The 26,532-nt window shown below is 41.6% G+C and overlaps 1 protein-coding gene across 4 annotated transcripts in view; it reads right to left on the reverse strand.

Annotated features, from left to right (window-relative positions):
- The window catches only part of EPB41L4A (erythrocyte membrane protein band 4.1 like 4A), a 222,493-nt gene that overhangs the window by 128,846 nt on the left and 67,115 nt on the right, over positions 1 to 26,532 (reverse strand). For all 4 annotated transcript variants that reach the window (XM_073344691.1, XM_073344692.1, XM_073344693.1 and 1 more), the window contains one exon: positions 10,403 to 10,507. In XM_073344691.1, coding sequence (XP_073200792.1) covers positions 10,403 to 10,507 — 105 coding nt within the window. The remainder of the gene's footprint in view (positions 1 to 10,402; positions 10,508 to 26,532) is intronic.

The raw sequence follows: 26,532 nt of genomic DNA on the forward strand, positions 1-26,532 counted from the left end.
CCCATCTTCCACAGTCGCTCCCGCATGGACGGTCAATTGCGCAATTGATTTTAGTCCCCTATCAGGTGCCAGCCGCAGAGGATCAAGCCCGGGGCAGGAACAGCTTTGGATTGATGCTGTCTCAGTTGCTGTCTCACAACACGTCCTCTCCACTTGTTGCTCTAACAATGTTGGTCCGCCCCTCGAAACCTCAGTTAACACTTCTCTTAAATAATGTTCCTTTTACAGGGCTGATGGACACTGGAGCTGACATTACGGTGATTCGTGATCCGGAGTGGCCGGTCGGTTGGCCAACAGTTCCTTCTAAAGAGTTGTGGGGGATCGGGGGTAGCAAACCCAGGCGCCAAAGTTTGTCTTGGGTCACGGTCTCTAAACCAGGAGGCCGTGCCCTTGCTACAATCCGCCCTTTTGTACTCCCTGTCCACCTCAATATTTGGGGCCGTGACTTACTTGTAAAGCTGGACACCACCCTCGATATTAATATATAATGGCCCAAAATCCTCCCTCACCCACCTTGCCATCCGCGTTACCATTGGTATGGCAGTCCTTAGAGCCTGTATGGATTGACCAGTGGCCCCTCCCCCTAGAAAAGCTGAAAGCGCTTCATTCACTTGTACAACAATATTTGCATGCACAGCGCTTGGAGAGCTTCACTAGTCCTTGGAAGTAGCTGCTGTTATTTTGGCCTTTCAACTTTTTGCTGATTGTCCCTTTAATTTGATTGTGGACATGCATTATGTTTATCAGGTAATTGATTATTTACCCCTTGCCCTTATTACCCCTCAGGTCGATGTGGACCTTCTTCGCCTGTTTTTGTCCTTACAGTATCTCATCACCACTTGTAATTTCCCTTATTTTGTTGCTCATATTCACAGCCATACCCCTCTGCCTGGGCTACTTACTGAAGGCAATGCGTGCGCTGATCGCGTGTTACGTGGTCAGGTAAATTCCCTTTTTTCTGACCCCATTGAAAGCCATGCCTTTTTTCATCAGTCTGCCTCTGTTTTGGCCCGACAGTTTCACATTCCTGCTGATTATGCACGTTCTATTGTTCGTTCCTGCCCCCACCGTGCTGCTGCTGCCCCTACCTCTTTTTATGCCGTTAACCCCAGAGGTACCGCAGCTCACGTGCCACAATTCCGCCCCTATTCATTTTTACATGTTTCCATTGATACCTATTCAGGATTCCTCTGGGCGACCCCACAGCGTGGGGAAGCCACTCCCAAAGTTATTCACCATTTGCTAGCCTGTTTTGCTGTTATGGGTCGCCCGAGCCAGATAAAAATAGATAATGCCCCAGCCTATTGCTCCATAGCCCTCTCCATCTTTTGTGTCCAATGGGACGTCTGTCTCAAACACGGGATCCCTTATAATTCCACAGGCCAAGCTATTGTTGAATGTGCAAATTGCACGCTAAAAACCTTGCTCGACAAAGAATTAAAACAAGGGGAGTTGTGTCTCTGAACCTTAGGAGACATTCAGCAACAATTGTGTATCCTTTTGTTTATTTTAAATAATTTAATGCTGAACGCAGATCAGCAGACCCCCACGGATTGGCATTTTCATAAATCCGAGGTACTGGAAAGACCACGTGTCTATTACCGTCAGCTGCCCGATCCGCAATGGCTGGGCCCAGTACCTCTAATCACTTGGGGTCAGGGATATGCTGCTGTGTCTCTCCCTGCAGGACCGTTGTGGGTTCCAGCCCGGTGTGTGCGACCGGCACTGAAACAGCATGGCGTGGCACCAGGGGCTGTCGAACCCCATACCGGAATTTCAGCTGACCTTGGAGGAGAACGCGGTGCCTCCCGGGTCAACAACGGCGGGACGGAAACGGAGGAGGCGTAGCATCCCAAGCCAGCCCGTGACATGGGGAGCCGTAAAAGCATTGGTCGCCGGCGGCTCAACGAAGACTGGCAGCAAACCAACAGCCAGAGACTTCTGAGACTTTGTTTGTGGCAATTCTCGCCCAAATTACTGCTAATTCTGTATTGACTGTATGCCTTTTGTGCCTGCTATTTCCTGTAGGGGTTGGCTCGGGAGCGCTTCCTCCGTTACGAGCCCAAATGACATATAACCTATGGGAAATATTGGCTTCAATAGCAAATGTTACCCACTTTTGTTTATTTGATTTTGTAGCAGCTGAAGAATTGTTAGGTACGTGCCTTATTCCAGTATGTCATCACCCTGAGGAAATTGGGAATAAAATGATGCTCGCTGCTTACGCGAACCTCTTTTCCCAGTACTGTAGCATGGCTACTTGGGGCCCTGCCAATTACACTTTACCTTTTTAAGCTTATTTTTTGCTGTTGCTGTGTGCAATGTATTTCCTTTTTGTTAAGGCTTTGTCGAGAACCGCCCTGGCAGGCTCCACGAGTTATGACCTCGTCTGTCCGGGAGTTAATTGGCTTGCAAAAGCAAACTGATGGCTACCATGAGATGGCCGAGCACAAATAAACAAAAAAGGAGGGGATGTAGGATTCATACAAGGTTTATGCGCTTGGCAACATTCAGGGCACACCCGGAGTGTTGTGCTGGACCTGTGCACACACAGCTCCTTTCAAGGGCATCAACCTTGGAATCTCACCCAGATGACATGAACTGTGGGAAGCCTCCCAGGACTGGGCTCAAGGCCCGAGAGCAAGGAATGTAGTAGATAGAAATTGGTAAATAAGAATGTTAAACAAAGCCAGTGTATTCCTTTTATCTGTTGGAGAATGTAATGCGCGGGGGGAGAGAAAGAATAAAGGGGAAGGTGGAAAGCTGACAGGAAGAAGCCCATTAGCAGACCAGCTTGCTTGCTTGCTTAAAGCTCTGTGCTGTCTTGTCATTGAACTGCCACAATAATGTATATGCACAAGTTGGGTTGAATTAAGGTTGCTAGGCAACCGCAAATCTAGCATTTTCTAACTTTTGAGTGCTTGATTTTGCAACTTAAATTATGTTCTTTTAATGTAGGGAGGTTTGTATATAATTTCCAAGCATTGGTTTTTGTTTGTTTTGTTTTTAAGGAAAAGGGCATAAACAAATTTGGTTACATTTGGTATAACAGCTTCCCTACAATGGGCCAACAACAGGAACCTTCACCACTGCAGAATAGATTGCTACCACTTGTGCTATAAAACCATGTTCATTAGTAGCATGCAATGGCTGTTATCCTCGAGGGCATGATGGGCTGCTGGGTCCTTGTGATGGGTCAAGAGAGGTGCAAGAGACTAGCCCACGCCTGGTCCATTTGCTCTATTCTCCCACCCCAAGAGTTGGAGGAGATCCTGCGCCAGGCAGTGATCCCAGAGGGGAATGGGTCACTGGCAGTGCTGGAATTACAGGGATACTGGGGGGCATGGGGCCCCTTAATACTTTTATGGCTACCTCACTTCTGTCTTATTCAGAGGCATTGAGCGGGGAAACATGTTTTGGCCCTTTACTTCTCACCAACAATTTCTGTAAACTGCATGCACATGCGGCATTGCAGCAATCTTCCATATACCGTGCATATCGCCAACTGTGCCAGTCACAACTTCCTCTATCTCTGGGGCAGGTGCTGTGATGGCCATACCGGTGATTCGGGCTCCACAGCTTCTGGGGGTGGAGGCGAGAGCAGGACCCGGATAGGCTGGAACAGCCACCAAGGCACCTGGGATCAGGCTGGGAGTAGATAGGAACCAGGGTGATCAAGCCAGGGCCAGGAGCAGCTACCCCTGGCAACAGAGACACAAACTGCTCAAACCCCCCTTCCCAGCCTGGAGCCAACTGCCCCTCACCGCAGTAGCTCCCCTCACTCCCCATGCAGAGCACCCACCTTGACTCTCCTTCCTATTCCTGATACCCTGACCTCACCCCATTGCCCCGACTCACCCTGCTCCCCAGGCAGAGAATCCACCACCACATCCCCCCTCTGCCCTGCTCCCTAGGCAAAGTGCCCACCCTGACACCCTATTCCCATCCTAGACATCTGAACTTCCCCTCTCTGCCCCACTGTCCCCGACTCTCCCTTGGGTGCAGGTTCAGCACCAGCAGCATGGTGGCTGTGTCACACAGTGGCTCCCTGTGGTGGAAGAGTTTGGCCCCCTCAGATGGGGCCCTATCTTTCTGTGGTAGCCCCACCCCTTTCTGTGCCCTCCCTCTTTCTGGACTTGGCCAGGCCGGCTCAGTCTGGTCTGTTGGGAGCAGGGCAGCCAGTGACCCAAACCTCAGTCTCCCTCTCATATCCACAACAACTGTACATCTTGCGAGATGTTTTGCTTTCATGGAGTTAAGGCGTCAATGTAAGGATCTGAGAGTAGGGTCAGAGTTAAATCAGAGGCATAGAGAGGGCCTGATCCTGACATAAATACGGTTACTTATCCAAGTCTCCTCACTGAAATCAGTGGGAATATTATGATGAGTAAGAATTTTCAGGATTGGACTCAGGAACAGTAAAATTTTAAAAAATATGCAGGGGTCACTTGGGTGTAAATGGTGGCGGAATTTTCACCACAATGGGCCAGATTTTCAAAAAAGATAAAGCAACTAAATAAAATGGACAGACTCCCACTGAATGCTGCTGGGTACTGGGTACAGAGATAATTACCATAACATTTAAATCCTGATCTGGGCTTTCAATTATTTACAGCCGTAACATCTGGGTATATTCAGACCCAGATCTCATCTGAATCCATACGTAGTTATAAATGACATGTGCAATCCTCAAATCATTTAGGCTTCAGTCACCAAACACCAAAACCCATATATAGTTGGTTACAAAGGTCCTACTGGCCACCAAGTCTAAGGCCATTCTACACTACAAGAACTATACTGGCATAGCTATTGTGCTATAGCCATGCTTGCAAAGACCTATGGAAACACCACCTCCCCACACAACGGTAGGTAGGGCGATGGAAGCATTCTTCCCTTGACATAGCTGCATCTACACCGAAGGTCAGATTAGCATAGCCCCGTCACTCAGGAGTGTGGATTTTTCATGCCCCAGGCCCATGTAGCTATGTCAACCTAACTTTTAAATGCAGATCAAGCCTAAATACAGGACTGCTAATATTCTCAGCTTAAAAAAAACAAACCGTGACACCTTCTTTTGAACTACTGGGGGGTTGGAGCATATGCTACTGATTCTTAACTTGGATTTAAAAATGTGGCTTCATTATGTATATTTAAAGCTATTCCAGGTTAAACACATACAAAGCAACTTGGGGAGTGTGCAGTAAATTCCATCTGAGCAGTGCATATTATTTCCTAACTACCTTTCTTTAAATGAATGTTAAAAGTATTTTTTTAAAGCTTCATGCCAGGTTTCTGTGCAGGGTCAAATCTGGGTCAAACGCTCAGGACCTGTTTGAAACAAAACATTAACTAGGCTGAAATATTTTCATTTGCTGTGGTGTCAATCAATGAAGTGACTGGAATCGGTAGGCTTCTCACCTGACAGTCCACAAAGCATCTGGTGCTCTAGTCGTGCAGCTCAGATTACTATGAAATTGTAATCTTTGTCTCGAATGGGGTCACTGCAATGCTTTGGCACACAAATTTTTGTTCTGATTCAGAGATTCAGAGCTTTTAAAGCCAGAAGGAACCATTGTGATCATCTAGTCTGACTTGCTGCATAACACAAACCCTAGGGCTTTCCTGAATTAAATCCTGCTTCATGTCCAGTAGCTGCGATTGAACTAGAGCCTATCTTTTAGAAACATGTCCAATCTTATTTAAAAATGTCCAGTGATGGAGACTCCAGGACAATCCTTGATAAACTGTTCACTGATAAAAACTGCACCTTACTTCTAGTCTAAATTCGTCTAGCTTCAACTTTCAGCAATTGGCTCAAGTTATACCTTAGTTTGCAGGATTGAAGGGCCCTTTATTATTGAATTTCTGTTCCCCAGGTAGTTATTTATAGACTGTGATCAAATCATTTTTTAACTTTCTCTTTGATAAACTATATAGACTGAGCGCTTGGAGTTTCACACTTGAAGTGTGGACACCAGAACTCGCTACAGCATTCCAGGAGCAGTGGCACCAATGCCAAATATAGAGGTAGTAAAACCTCCCTCCTCTTACTCAATATTCCCCTGAATAAAGGATTGCATTAGCCCTTCTGGCCACAGTGTGACTCCAGGAGCTCATGTTCATCAAATTATCCACCATGATACATCCCTCAAAAATACTTTTCAGAGTCACTGCTTCCCAGGATAAGAGTCCCTCATCCAGTAAATACGGCCTACATTCCTTCTTCCTAAATGTATGACTTTATATTTGGCTGGATGCAATTCACATTGTTAGCTTGCACCCAGTTTATCAAGCATTCCAGATCATTCTAATGAAGAGAACGCTTCTCTAATACATTTAACCAATCTCCTAATTTTTGTGTCATCTGCAAACTTTATCAGTAATGATTTTATATTATCTTCCAGGTCCTTGATAAAAACATTAAATGGCATAGGGCCAAGAGTCAATTCCTGCAGGGTGACACCAGAAACACATCTGCTTGCTGAGGATTCTCCATTTACAAATACATTTTGAGACTTATCAGTTAGCCAATGTTTAATCCATTTAATGTGTGTCCTGTTGATCGTGTATCATTTTAGTTTCTTAATCAAAATGTCATGTGGTACCATGTTAAATGTCTTACAAAAGTCTATTAGACACTATTACTTCTATCAAACAGGATATCAAGTAGTTTGACAAGATCTATTATCCAATAACCCATGTTGATTGGCACTAATTATATTACTCTCCTTTAATATTTTTATTAATCAAGACCCATATCAGCCTTACTTTGCCCAGAATTGATGTCAGGATAAGAGGCCTATAATTACCTGGATCATCCAATTTACCCTTATTATGTATTAGCAAACATTAGCAACTTCCAGCCCTCTAGAACTTCTAGGGTAGCCAATTTTGGTTGGACATATTCCTGGAGGTTTCATCACGACATAATATTTAATTAAAGATTAATGTTTAATTCCTGGAGACTCCTGGACAATCCTGGAGGATTGACAATCTTAGGAACTCCCCAGTGTTCCAAAACTTATTAAACATTAACATTAATGGTACAGAAAGCTCCTTGCTCTTTTAAAGCTCTTGAATGCAAGTTATCCAGACCTGCTGATTTTAAAATGTCTAACTTTAGCAGCTACTGTTTAACATCTTCCTTAGTTATTGTTGCAATGGAGAGCATTTCATTATCAACATATGATATAAATAAGACATCTGGCTTTTTCCCAAGTACAAAACAGCAATATTTACTTAGCAATTCTGCTTTTCATTCATTATTATTGACGCTTCTACCATTTCCACTTGGCAATGGACCAATACCACTGCCAGTGTTCCTTTTGTTCCTGGTAGATTTAAAAAAACATATTGGTAACTCTATGGACACAGAGTTCCCCTAGTGTCCTTTTGCTTCCCTTATCAATTTTCTACAATTCCTAGCTTCTATTTTATATTCATTGCTATCAACTTCCCTTTTCTCCATTTGTGTTATATTGTATTTTTTAAAGCTGCTTTCACTTCCCTTCTAAGCTAGGCTAGTTGTTTAACCTTCTTTTTCAGGGCTGGTCTACTCTACTGCTTAAGTTGATGTAACTTAAGTCACTCAGCGGTGTGAAAAATGTACCGCCCTGAGCAATACAAGTTATATCGACTTAAGCACTGTCCACACCGGCGCTATGTTGGTGGGAGATGCTCTGTTGCCAACATAGCTTCTGCCTCTCATGAAGATGGAGTAATTATGCTGACAGAAGAGCGCTCTCCTGTCGGCATAGTGCATCTTCACCAGACGCAGTGCAGCTTCACCGATGTAGCACTGTAGTGTAGACTTGCCCTCAGTTGTGGTTAATTCAGTGTACCATGACTCATGGGGCTTGGGTTGCTAGCCCCTAAAGCTTCTAAAACCTGGTGGTTCCCCATAAATGCTCCAAGAATGGCTTTCACTATCATGCAGCTCCAGTGGTCCCCTCTTGATGACCTATGACTCTTCATTGCAGGAAAGAACTGAGCACTCGAAATTTAGGGAATGCCAGATTTACAGTTGTCTGCACATCCTTAGTTCAGCCCTCTTGTGTGTTTGCATTATGAGAGTCTTCAATTACATGACAGCATGCTACTTTTTCCATAGGATGTCTGCTTTACTCAGTTCATAGGATGGATACACAAGGTGGCAGTTTAAAGGTTGCATGGGTAACCATAAATGTGTCAAGTATCAGAGGGGTAGTCGTGATAGTCTGGATCTGTAAAAGAGGCAAAGAGTCCTGTGGCACCTTATAGACTAACAGACATATTGGAGCATGAGGTTTCGTGGGTGAATACCCACTTCGTCGGATGCATGACATAAATGTGTCATTTCCTAACTTTCAAGTGCTTGACTTTGCAAATTAAATAATATTATTTTAACAGAGTTGTTGGTGGTGTGGTGTTTTTGTTTATTTGTTTATTTTTATATATGTAAAAATAAAAAATAATGGGAGGAAATAGTTAAACATACCTTTTCAAACCTCAGTAAAAACGTATATTCCAAGTTTTAAGAAAAAGTGATTTTGTTGCATGTTTTAAAGTGTGTGTGTGTTTAGGATCTTATTCATCTGAACTGTTTTGTTCATTAAACTGTTAATTAGAGAATACTCTTAAGTCCCATCAGATCAGAAGTTAAAATATTCCTTTCTGATAGTAGTGTGTTAACATGAGGCACACATTTTTCTATCAGATATTTATTTTGGAGTGTTTCCCATTAAGTACAGTTTTCAAATAAATTAGCAAATAGATCTATCTGACTTCTGGGGTTCTAAAAATGAGACACCAGAAGACTCAAATCCAGGTTCCTGCATGGCAGCACAGAACTAATCATCCCCACCACCCCCATGCCAGTCCCTAGTGTTATACCTTTAACAAGTCTGTGAACAATTATAATTTTTCATTTACTGTTTCATGCATTCATGGAGATTTTCCTTTATATTGGCCATTTACTAAACAGGATTTCACTATGAATCACAAACTAGCAAAGACATGAGAGCCTGATTTTCCTTATCATCTACACAGGTTTTATACAGGTGTAACCATAATGAGCTCACTGGAGTTATTCCTCATTTACGCTGGTGTGAGAGAAAAATCTGCCCTGATTGTTCTGAGGAGAGCTGATGGCGTTCTGCAATTGTTCATTTAACAGAAATTTCCCCGGTCCCTGAAACAGTTGAGGTTACCTGCATGTTTAAAATTCTAAATTAACTAGACAGTCAATAACTAGGGAGGAAGGCTGGTCTTGTTATTAAGGCACTCGACTAGGACTCATGACACTTGGGTTCAATTCCCGGCCCTGTTATAGACTTTCTCTGTCATTTAGGACAAGCTGCTTATGCCTCATCTACACTAGAACAACTCCCTTCTACCAGCAATGCCGCTCATACTGGCAAAAATTTACTATTGCTGGTATAATTTATACCAGTTCCCTGAATGAAATAAGCTATACTGTCAAAATGACTTCTTTTTCTTTTTTTGCTAGTATAACTGTCTACCCCAGGGCTTTGGCTGCATGACTATGTCATTCAGGGGTATGATTTTTTCACACTCCTTATCAACGCAGTTATGTTGGCAAAACTTTTAAATGTAGACCAGGCCTTAATCTCTTTGTAAAATGAAGATAATACAAAGCCTTTCTCTTGACTGATCTGTTCAGACTGTAAACTCTTTGCGGGAAGGGCTGTCTCTACTGTGTGTATGTAGAACACCTATCAAAAAGACCACCACTCCCCATCCACCTCAAAACAGAGCCAGTTCATGTGGAGTCCAAAAGTCATTATCACACACCCTTCTTCTCAGGGTATAAGCAGCTACAATTCAATACATCCTGGCAGCCAAAAGCCTCCTCCAAATCAGTAACCTCACTCTAAAACAGTGATCCAGGAAGTGGCCCTGAATTAAACAATTTGTGCCATACCTGCAAACAATTGCCCCTTCCCCCACCTCATATTCCCCCCAACTCTAGCCAATCCAAGAATTAGTCACAACAGGCTCACTTCCAAACAGAATTCCTATTCAGGAAAATATCATGGGCTAAGAAGCACTTGTTTGGTTTAGTTTAACAGGAAGAATTCGAATAGTACTTTTTATATACAGCATTTTACACTACTGGTCATTTGCAACACCTTTTTTTATTTTATTTTCTGTTGTCACATTTCTGCTCCCATTTAAGTCAATAGCTAAAATTCCGCTAACTTCAGTGAGAGGAGAAAAAGGCCCTTTCTACAGAAACACAAAAATAGGTCCTCTCAACAGGCAAATTAAAGAAACTGCTACTGGAAATCTTATTCTTTCATGAGATATTGAAGGTATGACAGCCAAGCGCACCACTGAGAAAGGTCACCAACAAGGTAAAATTTACAACTGGGAAATCCAATCTGTTGTGTCTTTTACTCACCGTCTGATGACTTCTGTCACAGTAACGCAATCCAAAGTAATCTATCTCCACGAGGTTTAAGTGACGGAATACGTAGCCCAGGACAACCGACCCTTTCGTTGACTTCTGTGGGAAAGAATTTACAGAGTCTTTTCACAAAAGTGTTCTGTCTTTGTCAGCTATGCACAGTGGTATTCATGCATTCAGTTAGCCTTGTCTAAAAGAGGTGGCAGTTTTATTGATTAGAAACAATTCAGGTTGCCTTTAACAAAATCCTCAGTTACAACTAGAAAAAATTTCAATTTCTCCTTACATATGTTTAATCAATGATTTTGTAAACAATATTGAACATTTAGTAATTGTTATAAACATGCTTCCTAAACTATGTTTATGAATGTTAATAAACCTATGAGTTTTCTTAGACATCTGTATTCATGGCAAAAATCTGTTCTCTGATCCACATGACAGATTTCAATTCTAAGATCTTGCGCTCCCTTCAAGTGTGGATCTCTCAGTCAAGCTCTGCCACTGCATATCTGAGGAAAATGTTGCCCTTAATGTGTAAATTATGAACCATAAGGTGCTCCATTATTCTCTGTGAAGAAGGCTGCTTTTTATTCCTTTTATTTAAAAATGTTTTTAAAAGTAGAGATGGGCCCAATTCAACGTTCTGAATCCAAATAACCCCATTGTGTTCTGGAGTGTTGTTGCATCACTTAAGGTCTACACTAATACTTAAACACAATATTGAAAAGGTGGCTCAAATTGCTACTTCATTGTTGTGGCGTTGGCGTGGTAGATGCTCATTGCTATTTAAAGGGCTTTTATTTGCATGCTGTCTCATAGCTAGTGCGGAAGATCTGAATTACTGATTGCTGCTGATGTTGCACGTCTGACCAACCTTCCAGAAAGACTGGGGCTAGCTAAATGAGATTCTCTCTCTTTTGAAATCTGGTGGGTTTGGATTTTGAATTAAGAAATCTAGATCTGGGAGACAGGCGGGGACATTTCTGGGATAAGGTGAGACGATGCTAAAACTGTTAAAAGAACTGACAAAATATATATTTATTATTTCTACATTACCAGGTTTAATATTGTAATAACATTAGGGCTGTCAACCAATTAAAAAAATTAATCGTGATTAATCGCATTGTTAAACAATAATAGAATACCATTTATTTAAATATTTTTGGATGTTTTCTAAATTTTCAAATATATTGATTTCAATTACAACACAGAATACAAAGTGTACAGTGTTCACTTAATATTTATTTTTATTACAAATATTTGTGCTGTAAAAAAAAAAGAAATAGTATTTTGCAGTTCACTTCATACAAGTACTGTATGCAATCTCTTTATCATGAAAGTTGAACTTACAAATGTAGAATTATGTACAAAAAAATACTACATTCAAAAATAAAACAATGTAAAATTTTAGAGCCTACAAGTCCACTCAGTCCTACTTCTTGTTCAGCCAGTTACTCAGACAAACAAGTTTGTTTACATTTGCAGAAGATAATGCTGTCTGCTTCTTGTTTACAATGTCACCTAGAAGTGAGAACAGGCGTTCGCATGGCACTACCGTAGCCAGCACTGCAAGATAATTACATGCCAGATGTGCTAAAGATTCATATGTCCTTTCATCTTCAACCACCATTCCAGAGGACATGTGTCCGTGCTCCTGACGGGTTCTGCTTGATAATGATCCAAAGTTGGGCCAACCAAAGATATTACCTCATCCACCTTATCTTTCAACTTACTAGAGGCAGGTAAGTAGAATCATATTCTCTCTCAGGATGTACACTAAAATTCAGTGACTGGCCATTCCGGACAGCTTATTAAAAACTGGCCTATCAATATAACAATTTGTACAGAAAATCAAAGCATAAAGAATGTTTAAAGGACAAATTATTGAATTAAATTGAAATACATTAAATCCTATTGCCCTTGTCTTGGATAAAGTGCATAAATATAGTTATCCTGATGTCACATTCACTAGGGTAAAATAGGAATAACTCCACTAAGTAAGTGGACGAGTTGACAGCTGTAAAACTGATGTTAATTAAGAATCAGGCTCAGTGGCTATATTCCTACTGAAATATGGAATGAAGTTCAAGAAGGACTGCAGACAGAAAAACTAGAAAAATTAGATTAAATTGCAGGCAGCGAGGAAACAAATAGAAGAAGCAATTATTCTACCTCCTTTTCTTTCTCATATTGTCAGTTCTTATTCAAAGTAGTGGCACAGATGTCAACTAGAAAAGGTAGATGCTATCTCATTATCTGTCTTTCATACCAGACAAAATTATCTTGATAGTTTAAAGTTTGATGATGATGATTTATTTATACTGTGATACTTTTTAGGGACCCCAGCAGAAGACCAGAACCCAATTGTGTTAGGCACTGTACAAACATAACAAAAAGACAGACCCTGCTCTGATGATCTTACAAATCAGGGCCAGCTCCAGGCACCAGCGAACCAAGCAGGTGCCTCGGGCGACAAATGTAAAGGGGCAGCAGGACGTAGGGCTCTGGGGCGGCAATCCACCATCGGTGGCAGCAGGAATTCAGCAGTCGCTCCATCACAGTGCATTTCGCGCTCGGCGGCAATTCGGCGGCCGCACCATCACTCCAAGATTTTTTGTTTTGTTTTTTTTGCCGCTTGGGGCGGCAAAAACGCTGGAGCTGGCCCTGTTACAAATGATTCAATTTGGAACTGAACCATTACAAAAGTTCAAACGTGGTACTGAAGTTATAAAGGGTACAGAGTTTCTGTACAGGAGGAAATCCATACAGGCACAGTCCCTACAGGCACAGTTTGTTGAACTGGTAAACCAGCTTTTGAGTAAAACAGTCTCTTCAACAACCATGTAGAGAACAGTTCCTTTGTGGACTCTTAGGAGAAACTGGGGGTCCTTGAAAGATGAGCTTAGAGGCTGTCACAGTGCAGCTGGTTCTTTTGAGCCTTATAGATTTATTTCAGTGTTTGTAGGATTTTGACAACTGTTTTGTTTGGCCTGTAGTTTGACACATACAGCAAGTGGTATCAGTGACACCAAAAGAGTAAACCACTGGAAAAGATACAGTCGTCATTTTAGATTCATATCATCATCTGAAAAAGAGGTATGGTCAATCAATGGAGCCTGGTCCACATTGGAAGGCATTAGTGATTCTGGACCAACTGAGATATGAATCTACATATGTCTTGAGAGAGTCTAAACGTGGTGTAACTTATACCTTCTTCTGCCCTCTTACACCAGTTTGGAGTCCCTGGCTATGATCTCTATTGGAGCTGAGCTGAGCTCAGCACAGGAATGGGGACAGGGTAACCAAAGGCAGCTTTACACTACCTTTCACCTCCTAGATTCAAGGGCCAATGCAGTCCCAGGGTTATGTTTAAATGTTCCACACCTGACTTGGCTGAAATGGCAGGCTCCAATACTTTCCATTTTACAGATGAACAGTAATGATATGTAATAATCTATCCACTGTATTTGACTTAAAATGCTAAGCTGAGGGAGGACATAAAGAGCCACTAATGTGTACTATCATTACATGGTTCAGTTAACAGTCCTCCCCATCACAGTATTTATGTTGACAGGTGGCATGTCATGGCATAACTCTGCATAAAGCTGCCCCAGCTGCACTGGTTGAGAGTTCTCCTCCCCTATCCACTAGGTGGAGATGGGGAATCATTCCCCAGGATCTGCAGGACAGGGTCCGCATGAAGGATGCTCAGTGTACACACTTTCTTCTTCCAAAATGAGGTGGGGCAGCAGCCTTAGTAGCACTGTCCTGCTGCACCACTTTGGATTCTGCAGTAAACCCTTTATGTTTTCAAGGATGAGCATATAGGGAGTAGTCAGAAGGGGGACTGGGGCTGAACCAGGGAATGTACAGCAACCCATCATCCTGTGCTTGGAGCATCAAGCTAGCTTTTCTTAGTCCCATACATCCTCAACAGTAATAAAGGTTCTGCAGGCCAAATCAGACCTTCAGTGGCACCTACGCAACACCATTTTCTATAAACTATGCCCTCGGTGTAACCTGTCTTCAGTGCGTTGTACAAGTATAAGTGACTGGCTCTGCAGGTGGAATTTAGCAAAGCTATTCTGCTGCTGATGCACCAGGAGGAAAAGAGACCAGCTATAGTGATCTCTCTGCTGTGCCGGCACTGAATTGCTAACAAATGTAAAAAGCAGCACAAAACACATTTTGGTCATTAGTTGGCAGGTATGGCCCACAATACACACAGTACCAGCTCTATTGTGAAAGAAGATGCCACTTTTATATAAACACTTTTCAGAACAAAACCATATTTTAAGTGCACTCTCTGAATTGCAATAAAAATTCAGACTGATTGAGCTTTTCAAACCTTTGTCTGTCAATCCTCAAAATGAATAGCGTGGAAGACATTTTAGTGAAATCAAGAAGGCAAAGTCAGGGGAGCATACGTAGATTTGTGATTCAGGAGTTGCATATGAATTGTATTACTAGTAGTTAGCATTACCCACTCTTGTTACTTTATCATGAGTCTCACAATACATATATTGTATACAATATATTGTGTTTTTCTTAAAATGCCAGTTCTTGGTGTCAACTGATTATGTGAGGATCTCAGTTTTCATTTAAACAAAGTAAGTTGCTAGCCCCCAGGGTTTAGAAGGAAATCTTAAAAATATGAAGTGAGTTTACACTAAAGCCTTAGCAACCAGACGATAATAAAAAGAATCCAAAAAGTCTCTCTTTAAATTGCATGATATTTTAAGTCAATCTCATGATATTTTGAGGCCAGACTTGTGATGTTTTAATGCCTCAGGTTGGCAATATACAGAGTAGCTGAGAGGGGCACATGACCCTCTCACATGACCCTGTGACCTAAACCGAGCAGCCTCAGTAGCAGTATACCACCTCATGCATAAACTTGGTTTGTAGGGAATGCTACCATGCATGCAGCCCGCTTTACAAAATGTGAGGCAATAGCTGTCACTGATAAAATTGTCAGTGCTACAGTTCTGGAGTACAAAACTCCATCAGAGAAGGCCAGCAGGATTACACCCATGGTATACGAAAGTGCAAAAATTATACAATCTACCTTCCATTATGATCAGACTTGCTAGAGGCCTACATTCTTAGAGGGAAATTCACAGTAGCACAAGTTTATTTGAAAATAACATCAGCAATGCCTTCAAGATAGAACAAAGAATTGTTCAAATGAGTCATAACACCTTGCTTTATATTTTAGCTACATGACTTTATAAACCAGAAAGGCAGGTTTCTACTGGCTAAACAAAATGACAAGTGGAACATTCAGAAAAGACCTGATTTTATTTTTTAACAAATACAATAAAATATTATATTTTAGTATGTTCACATTCCTGCACTTTTGGGAATTCACTACATTTTCACATCGTACATTGTTTATTGGCTCTAGAGAGGTACTTATACTGTGTCTGCCTGTGCAGTGGGCTAGGTATCTCTGGGGGACGGAGCAGGGAAGAGGAGGGAACAGAAAAGAATCTCCCCCGACCCCCCCCGGGCCAACCAATAACTGCAGAGCCTCTCTGCAGAAGCTACTTCAGCCCAGTAGCTGCCCCTCCCACTCCATATACAGTATCGCTAACGCCAAGCACTCAAAAATAATAAGTCAGACCCCAAAAGCTCATAATGCGGTTTTAAGAATTATGAGATTTAAAATAAATTTTAAAACTTCAGTCACTTCTTTTTTGATCAGCCACCTGATTTTTTCATTGTTGATCCTGTCAGAAATTCACACCTCCTACTTAGTTAACCCTCTCATAGAAGAACTCTGTTCACACACTGCTGCACAACCATAGGAAGAATTACAGAGTCACTTTTTTCTGACATTGAACAAAGAACTTTATTAGAATAACAGAAACAGTTTCTCAAAAGCTCTCCCTCTCCATCCCCACCATGCACTGTGGAGCTTCTGCCTAGAATGTTCCCCTCTTCCCAGCCTTAGAAACAACACACATATCCTCAAATGCACTCTCCCTCTACCGGTGCAAAAGTGAGCTAAAGTAGCATAGAATCAAGGCCCTTGGTGGTCTTTACCTTTATAGGCAGAGCCACTTTCCTCACAGGCTGATAACCAGCCAAGCCTCAATTTGCAAAGTGCATGTTCAAACAGAGAAGATCTTTAAATTAATACTGTTTAATATTTACAAATATTCACCTAAACAAATAAGTAGGTCTTAATTTGCCGGGTACATGTTCAAACAGAGAAGAACTTTAATAATGTTTAATATTTACAGACATTCCCCAAGACAATCATGTTGCCGGCACCCAGTGCCGAGAGGCTGAACAACAGCTTGAGTTGGTTCGTTACCCGGTGTGCTACTACACCCAATAATCACAACGGGGTGGAGAAGCAGAAAAGTTTATTTGCAGCTGCAAAAAGGTACAGGGAGAATAAAATCTCAAATCCTGCACACCGAGCAGGAAGTTACACAGGCTTTTATACATCCTTTTTCCCAGCATACTTATCCAATAGCAAGCTGCCCCAAGTATCCATATAGCCAGCCAATCCAGTTCCCAGCTAGTTCCCTGATTCTCTGTATCATTTGTTAAACTATACATAAAGCTGCTTTATTCAGCATTGTTCTTCCATATCTCCCCTGTTTGGCCTTGCTTAGTTTCAGGCAGTCTGACTCTGCAGCATATTATTGCAGATTCTCAGCATAACTGCTGCGTGTGCCTCCAGGCGGGGGGGGGCCAAGGACACTTGGGCCTAGTGCGAGGGGGCTTCATCGACACTCGTGGTCTTCCATCCCCTCGAGTTACCTAGTGGCCATGCCCCAGTGTCCCCAATAATCACATAGCACAAATAATTACTTATAGAAACTAGAGTTTAAGGTAAGTGAATATGGTATTAGAATCTCCCAAATCCATTCCCCTCTCACTCTTAGTTCCCTGCCAACCAACATGCCAACCTGCTTTCAATTTCTATGTCACTGAGGACTCTTCAGGAAGATGTGATAGGGTGCATACACCTCACCACCTCAAACAATTTTCCAACGGAGAACTTCATGCTCACATAGCTCTTGCTTTATCCACTGGACTTTTATCCAGTTCAGACACTGATTTTAAAAATGAATTTGTAATGGTTTCCACAAGAGCAGGTTAAACACATTCTACCTGGTCATGGTGGATTAGGCAAAATTATTTCAAAAGAGTGTTGGAAAATGTTACTAACCTGAACTTTTTTTGAATAGTTTTGACTGTTTCCCATTTACCGGTATTAGCAAAAAATATCTTAAAAGCCATTTTAAAAGCAATTTCTTAATATTAAAAAAACCTCTAATAGCCGGGAGGCTTCTGTGATGTTAGGAGCTGTTCATTAGCCACCCCTTTCATACCTATTGTCTAGAAATGCTCTTTGAAGCTTGTTCACAGGTAGATGTGAACTGACCTCTCTCTACTCTGAGCATCTCTTGTGATACGATAAATATTTGACTCTTCCTAACTTGAAACTGCTTTCACGATGCAATGGGTGTCTTTCCTGGAAAGTGATGAGCTTGCTGCAGATAAAAATACTCATAATGTGCATACTCCCTTTAGTATTTTCACCTGTGAACTATAAAATCTGCCTCTGATCCAAATGTTCAGAAATCCTATGATTCTGGTTCATCGTACTTTGAATAGTCTTGCACAAGCTTTATAAAGCACAAAGCTAAATGGTTATAGAAGCCAACAGTTTCCTACCTGCATCTCTCCCCAGTATTTTTCCCAAATTTGTGACCTATATGTTCCACCAACTCCTTTTTAGACTTCATAGTTACCATAATCTGGTTCAACTCATTCTTCAGAACAGTGTTCCTTTTGTAATTTTGTTAGTAACATGAGATACATAAACTGAACAAAACACCATTGAACCAGAGTCTCCTATGAATATGTTCAACTAATGATGTGTGTTTCTTTAGTAAATCAGGAGGTTAACACACTTACATGCATACATATTGGTGCAAGACCCTCCCAAAGAGGAGTGAAAGGCCAGTGATGAGAAAACATGAGAATTATATTGTGTGTAAATAATTAAATTAATGGAGTGGAGAAACAACTGGGCTTCAGAAATGTAATTTTTTTAAAAAAATGCTTTGAAATTGATCTCTAAAAGAGAAACAAACAACATTTTGTAAATTAGATAATATAGTAGAAATTAATTTTATGGACAGGATTTCATGTAATCTGAATTTAATTCAAGATTTTTTTTACTGGGATATTAACTAATACTAACATTATGCAGCTTGTGAGGTTCAGAGCCAACCAAGGTCTACATCTGTGTGTAAGGCAGACCAATTAAATTGTCTTATAATGCTATTTGCCTTGATACAAATAACAGTTGCTGTGTATAGTGGGAAAATGCCAGCTATCAATTATAGGAGCATTTGCTACATATTTTGGAGGTTATCCTACTGCTTGCTGAAATATATTACAGAAGTTACAGAGGTACAGGATAGAACATGACAGCCTCCCAGTCTGAGAGATAACAGTGATGTCCATTATTAACTATTCTATTCCTGATAAAGCATCAGCTTTAAAAAAAAAATTAGCAAAAAATTATGTTGTCACGTACAGCGAAGAGTTTGGGGTTTAGAATTTTTTTTGGTGAGAGTTTTAAAAGAAAACTCTGTAGGCTAAGTAATGTTGTTCATGCTAAGGCAGAAATGAAGATATTGGCACATTTTACTTTGACAGCAGAATCATCTATATTTTCTATATTAAGTATCAATGTATTAGAGATAAATAAGAAGTTTTTGAGAAAGACATGAAGTACTCAGGTTTGAAGGAACTGATGTTTGCTGATTTTCCACAGAGGTACTGTATATGATTCCACACACTTTTAATAAAACTATAAAAACTGGATAGTCTACAGCAGCGAGAGGCAAAGAGTAGCACTACAGTACACGATAGGGTACATATATAAATGAAAGAGTCTGACCTAATTTAATCCCTAACACCCTAGAGTACACAAGAGCTGAAGATACTATGATATACAGATCTTCCACAAGTACATTGTAAGGCACAAGGCCAGGTGCATGTGAATTTGCAAATTATACATTTTAATGTATTCTTAGATATTTAATTAACTTAATTTATTCACAATGAATATGAAAAACAGATCCCTTACCATCTTGACAATACTAAATCCCATTGAAATACAGGCTCTTACTCTCACAGAATTTCAGAAATTTTAAATACTCTTTGTATTCAGGATTTTTAGGGGTGCTCTGTACAGTTATGTACAGAAAACAGAGTTCATTTCCCAATCCTGGTCTCTTCATAGTTCACTGGAGCCATCACACTTAGCCTGCCTCTGCAATCTTTCCTCCCTCTTCCCTCAAATGTGGACTCTCCAGTAAATTACCACTCTGGCCCAAGACTCAGGCCAGGCAAGATTCAGTCCAGCACCAGTGACAGAGATTCTATACCTAAAATGCTATACATTTGAAGTTTGTAATGTCAGAAACAGGAGCTATAGACTATCGGGAAGAGGAGATTCCCAGATGGCCCGAAAAATGACATTTTGATGAAAAACAGAAACACTTTCAATTTCATTCTTCACTGATATGATGCCTCTCATCAAGGACCCAAGCTAACAGCTTCAGAAAACTAAATTAGTTGAAGGATCTGAGCAGTTTTGTTGAATAATCATGGCAAAACTCAATGAAGTAATGATAAATAAACAGAACTTTTGTGTCTTAATTTAAAAGTTCAAAAGTGGGCTAAGACCAAAACATTATGAGAATGTGTGGGTAAAGTCTGGAGACTGTTATTTTCTAGGTAGAGCACCCACAGAAATATGAGGAAAATAGAGCTTCATTTTAAAAAGGGAGCATTACAGTATATTTAGGCTGCAAAGGTTAGCACATATTTTTCTACATCATTATGTGGAAAATCCATCTGTCTTCCAAAGAATTATTGTGCCAAATTTGGAGAATAAATTAAATCATTAAAGTTTGAAGCAGAGGGATTTTAGACCTGCCACAAGTGCAAAACAGTGCAGCCTTAACAATAGAGTTGCTACCAACACCTCCCCGATTCGAATCTGTATCTGCTAAAGTACAGTTCAAGTCAACCCCAAATCACCTGGTTTCATTTCATTTAGTAAGTATCTGCAGAGTCCATGCCTCTAAAAGGATACATTTTACATTATTACAATACCCGACTTGTAATTCTATGGGATACAGAAGAGCTTCAGGACGTTTGTGGTCTGAAAGGCTTGGTTCATTGACAGAATTCCCTTTCTCTTGTCTGCATCGCCAGTTTCACAGAAAGAAAAGGACCCTTTGTCTCCCAGACAAAATGAACTCTATCATTGTCATAATCATCTTCTACACAGGAAGGGTTCCGTTATGCCACTGTTCTTCTGATTACTTTTCCTTAAGGAATTCCTGTAACATCTCTTGATGTTTAAGGGAATCTCGAATCTTCTTTTAATATCCTTCTCAAACAAATTTGTGATTGTCTTTACTGAAGATCACAGATTGTTTCTTGTGTGGGAGGACTCCCCAGAAGTCTTGTACTTTTCTCTTATATTTGCACAGATCTGGTTCTGAAGCTTTTCAATTTGCTATTCTAACACCATCCTTTTTTTTCTCTCTCTCTTTTCTAATCAATAATTTTAGCCACCTTCTGCCTACCTACAATGGGAAGAATTAAAATTGTTGATACTATGCTAGGGATATGACGTATTACTAAAACACCAACCTACACTGATAAAAAGAGTCAACCAATTACCACTTTATATGATTACACACAAAAAAATTACATTAAAAGAACATTATTAAGGTTCAGAGTTAAGCACTCAAGAAATGTCCAAATTCGGGTTGCCTGTGCAACTCTAATTCAGCTCCCTTGTGCATGTGTGATCATGTAATTGAACACTTCTTCTACAAGATCGTTGCCATTTTCAGAGCACAGGATAGATGAACAGTGTTCACTTAATGAGCAGCTATGCAATATTCTGTTTTCTCCTTGTTGTTCAATGTGTGGCCTCATGCCTCATCAAGTGTATACCTTCCAATTTGTGCACCAAATAAAACAGGGTACCTACACTACACAACCCCAATTCTTCTAGGGTTGTCAGGCATCCGGTTTTTGACCGGAACGCCTGGTTGAAAAGTGACCCTGGTGACTCAAGTCAGCACCACTGACCAGGCTGCTAAAAGTCGGATTGGCGGCGCAGCGGGGCTAAGGCAGGCTCCCTGCCTGCCCTTGCTCCGTGCGGCTCCCGGAAGCGGCCATCATGTCTGGCTCCTAGGCGCAGAGCAGCCAGGGAGGCTTCGCGTGCTGCCCTGGCCCCAAGCGCCGCCTCTGCAGCTCTCATTAGCCGGGAACCACAGCCAATGGGAGCTGCAGGGGAAGCACTTGCAGGTGCAGGCAGTGTGCAGAGCCCTCTGGCCCCTCCGCCTAGGAGCTGGACATGCTGGCCACTTCCAGCAGCCACTTCAGGTAAGCATCGCCTGGCTGGAGCTCACACCTCTTCCCGCACCCCAACTCCCACCCCAGCCCTGTGCCCCCTGCTGCACCCCAAACCCTTCAGCCCCTGCCCCACATCCCAGATGGAGCCTGCACCCCCTCCCCCCATCACCCCCTGCTCCAGTCCTGAGCCCCCTCCTGCACTTGAACCCCTCATCTCCAGCTCCACTCCAGAGCCCGCACTCCCAGCCGGAGCCCTCACCCCCTCCAACACTGCAAAACCCTGCCCGGTGAAAGTTGGTGGGGGAGAGCGAGCGACAGGGGTGGTAAAGAGGGGGCAGAGCCTCCGAGAAGGAGTGGGGCAGGGGTGGGGCCTCGTGGAAGGGGTGGGGTAGGGCAAGAGCATTCAGTTTTGTGCGATTAGAAAGTTGTCAACCCTAAATTCTTCCCCAGAGCAGTTCCATGTTGTGCACTGAATGAGGGAGGAGTTCCGTGGAATTTAAGACTTTAACAATACATACAATACATACATACAAGAGGGCCAAATTAGTGTTGCACAGGCAACCTTCAATCTGGCATTTCCTAACTTTTGCATGGTAGACTTTGCAATCTTAATATTCTTTTAATGTAATTTTTGTGTATGTGATTTTCTAGTTTTTTAAAAAGCAAACTGAGAAAACAGAAATTCCATCATGTTGCATCATGGTGACACCATCATCAGTTTTGAACCTTTAGATCAGAACCTTTAGATCCAACATACATTGCTCCACTTGAGCTAATGGAGTCATTGATAGCAGTAGTAGGTTTTCATCTTCTGTGTTGACCCAGGGGATAGTGACACTTTGCCAGTGAGTTTCACAGATATTTGCTTACAAAAGAACAATGGAGAAACTCAGGCATCTTGAATTCCATTCCAGACTCTGAAGGATATCATGCTTTATTGGGCACAGACTCTTCTGCCCATTCCCCCAAGTTTGCCCTGTTTTGCCCTGTCCCTTTCAACTTGTTCCTGTCATGTCTCTTCCTTATCCCTCCCTCCCTCCTCATTCTGTTCCATGCTCCTCACCTATCCAGTCCCAGTCCCCACTCCACAGACTTCACATCCCAGTCCCCACTTCCTTGCCCAGCAAGTCCTATTCTCACTCCTCTGAATTCACTGTCACAGTCTCCCGTCCACAGTACCATTCTCCTTGCTCAGCCAGTCCCAGTTCCCTGATCCTTATCCTGTCTCCCTCCATGCCCCTGGGTTCCAGTTCCCCTCTTTCCTATCCAAATTTCCCACTGGTTCCCAATCCCAGTGTCCTTCTCTGGGCTCCTTGTCCTATCTCGGTGTCCTACCTGACCCCCCAGTTTCTTGTCCCAGCCCCTTTGCTAATCTCTCTCCCAGCCCTGGCCCAGGCTCAAGCAGTGCAGAACTGCAGTGGTATAGAAAGTCCTGCTCAGCCCCTAGCTAGAGCTAGCCCAGTACGTGTAGAATCTTCAGGGAACTTAGCCGCCAAGCTCCAGCAAGTCTCTACTAAGCATGTGAGAACTGTAAGAACAAAGGCTTGTAATTAGGGCTTTGATTATGTCACAGAGGTCGTGGAGGCTGCCAGCAGCTCCTAACCCCTGGGCAGCAGGGGAACCCCGGAGCTCCCACTCCCCATGGGTGGCAGGAGCCCCTCCCAGCTCCGCAGCTCCCCAACCACAGCAGCCCAGCCGCAGCGGGCGTCAGGAGGAGGGCAGGAGGACCCTGCAGAAGCCCAGGTGGTGGCCCTTCTCCCTCCCCATTTTGTCAGGGATATTTTTAGTAAAAATCAGGGACAGGTCACAGGCTTCTGTGAATTTTTGTTTATTGCCAATGATCTGTCCGTGATCTCTACTAAAAATACCCCTGACAAAATCAGTCTTACTCATAATGTTGCCAAATCTGGGTGGATTTTCACAGGTATGACAAAAGGCACATCCCTGACATAAAGACTATCCTCCTGATAAATTTCAGGTCCCTGCTCCAAAGCATGAGGGTGTTTGACTTTCTCAAAGAAAATGACATCAGAATTTTTTTTAAATGGCAAAACAATGTATTTTTCCCTATCTTCGTTCTCAAAAAACTAAATCATTTTGGCTGAAACTTTCCAAAAATATCAGCCTGAGTCAGACACCCAGCGTGGAAAATTTCAGCCTAAACACTTTATGTATAGCAAAGTTATAAGCAATGAAAACCAGGTCTCATATTGAGAAATGTCAGGCAACCTTAATAATAGGTAGTTTTACTAGCCTGGACTATGATAAACAGTGAGAGCAACGGTCAAAATGGTGGGATTGTAGTTTGAGGTTTCTGAGATTAGTATTTTGTGTTGGAGAAGTATGGCTATTTTTTTAACATTGCAATCTGACCTCAGCTGAAAATAGTTTGGCCAAAAAAGAAAAGAAAGTCATATCAACCCTTCAGAGCTTTTTGTTTCTTCGTAGAAGGCAAAATTCTGACTCAACTGAAGTTAATGGCAAAAATCCCACTGACTTTAATGGGGCCAGTATTTCAACCTGAGTAGTTCTCAGAAAATGGTTCATTGAAAAAAAAAATGAGCCATATGAATCCAAACCCACCTGATAGTGTCTACTCCAAATTGTAGGAAAGGAATGACAGATTCATAGGATGCAATTCTGGTCCCAGTGAAGCCAATGGGAATTTGTCATTGGTTTCAAGGGTGTCAGAACTTCACCCATAGATTTTTAAAGTCATGATTATGTAGCTTGAACTCGTGTGTAACACGACAAAGAATTTCACCCAGTAATCCCTGTACTGCAAGGAGTTATTGTTCTCTGATGAAGTTTCACATTGATGCTGACCCATGAGAATTCAGCAAACGCTGCTGGTGAACATGTATATGCAAGGTCAGACCAATGAGAGAACTGCAAACACAGTTACATGTGGGACAGACAAGACTGTCCATGACCATTGCAGGCTATTGTAGCCTAGCTTTGCGCTGTTCACATTTTTCACATGTTAATGCACTTGGCTTCAAGGTGTTAATGCACTTCGCTTCAAAGTGGTAACAGTGTCATGACAAATCTGCCGCCACCTTGAGCTGTCACAAACTGTTGCTTCCCAGTTGCTGGAGTCAACTTGACGTGCTTTCAAGATTGACTTTTGTGTGTCTTTACATCATTTATACTGGCCAACATGAGAACGGGAGCCTTGCTTTAACCAACCATAAAATATTGCCTTAGGTAGTCTTGAGTCAGCCATATGAATGAGATGCCTACACCAATGCAGCTGAGCTTTTATGAGCATTCTTTGAATGCCAGACATCCAACAATGATTAAGGATTTCAACATTGTGAATCTTGTCCCATCATTTGACCCTGCAAACACACCAAAGATAACTTGATGAATTCCATATGCGCTTCATACCATGGCAGTGAAATCTTATCCAGGTCTCACAACCATATAGAAGCACTGTAAGCACAATGGCCCAATAAATGGACCGATTTAGCTCTGTACTTATTTTGATGCCATTATTGTTCCATAGGCAGTGTGACAGCCTTCCAAATGCAGAGCTGGTCTTGGCTGTGGGATGGGTAATATCATCATACATTGTGGCAATCTGTGACAACATACTCCCTAGGTAGCAAAATTTTTCCACAGACTTGAGAGAAATTGTTGATCTTAATAATCTGGCAGACATGCAACCCCTTGCACAGGTTGGTATAGTACTTCTATTTTCTCTAGGCTGATTGCAAAACCAAAATTACTGACTACATGAGCAAAGGGATCAGTTATAAACTGAATGTCATCAATGAAGTGAGCAACCAGTGCACAGTCCTCAGTGAATAAAAGTTCCTTAATGAGTAAATCTGCAGTAATCCCTGTACTGCAGGAAATTATTGTTCCCCAGTGCGTAAGTGAAAACTATTGAACCTAACAACTTGTGGTGGAGGAGATTGTTTAGAAAGACATCCAATCTCAATTTAAAGGCTCCAAGTGATGATGAGTTTACCACAACCCTACGTAAACTGCTCCAAAGGTTAATTGCCCACATTGTTAAAAAGTCATGTCTTATTTTCAGTCTGAATTTTTCTAATTTATGACTATGTATCTTGTAAAGAACAACTATGATTCATGCACAAAAAATAATTACATTTATTTAGGAGTCAAAAGTGATATATGCAATGCCACATGGGACACAACTACTTGTCCTAAAGACTCTGTGACACAGCCTCACTTTGGCAGTCATCTTTTATCATTTTTCTCACCAAATCTAATCCGAATCTACAGAAAATTCCAATTCTCTTTAAAAACTTTCATAAGACTTGGAGTTTCATAAAACTAAGAGTTTGAAAATGAAAAATAGATCACACCAAGAGATGATTTTTTTTTTATTTACAATGACCTTTTCTTATAGGAGTGCTACAAAAATATGAAAAGTGTACAATATTGGGAGTATTTTTTTCCAAAATAAAATTTGTTGGTATGCTCACATCTGTTCAAGTCAGTATAATTTACAATAAAGCAATCTACATATTCATATTGGGGGGAAATATCCTACAGATTAGCAAGACTCAATTTAATCATGGATTTCTACATAAAAGTGCATTCTTGTTGGTTGTTATAATCTTAATACATATTCTTCACAACTCAGAGATAGATGTAGGTTTCATTTTTAGAAGATACACACTATACATTTTTAAAGTGATGCTCCTTTCATCATCTTCAACACAGCTTGATCC

This window comes from Lepidochelys kempii, chromosome 5 (genome assembly GCF_965140265.1).
Source record: "Lepidochelys kempii isolate rLepKem1 chromosome 5, rLepKem1.hap2, whole genome shotgun sequence".
In the NCBI taxonomy this organism is placed as follows: Eukaryota; Metazoa; Chordata; order Testudines; family Cheloniidae; genus Lepidochelys; species Lepidochelys kempii.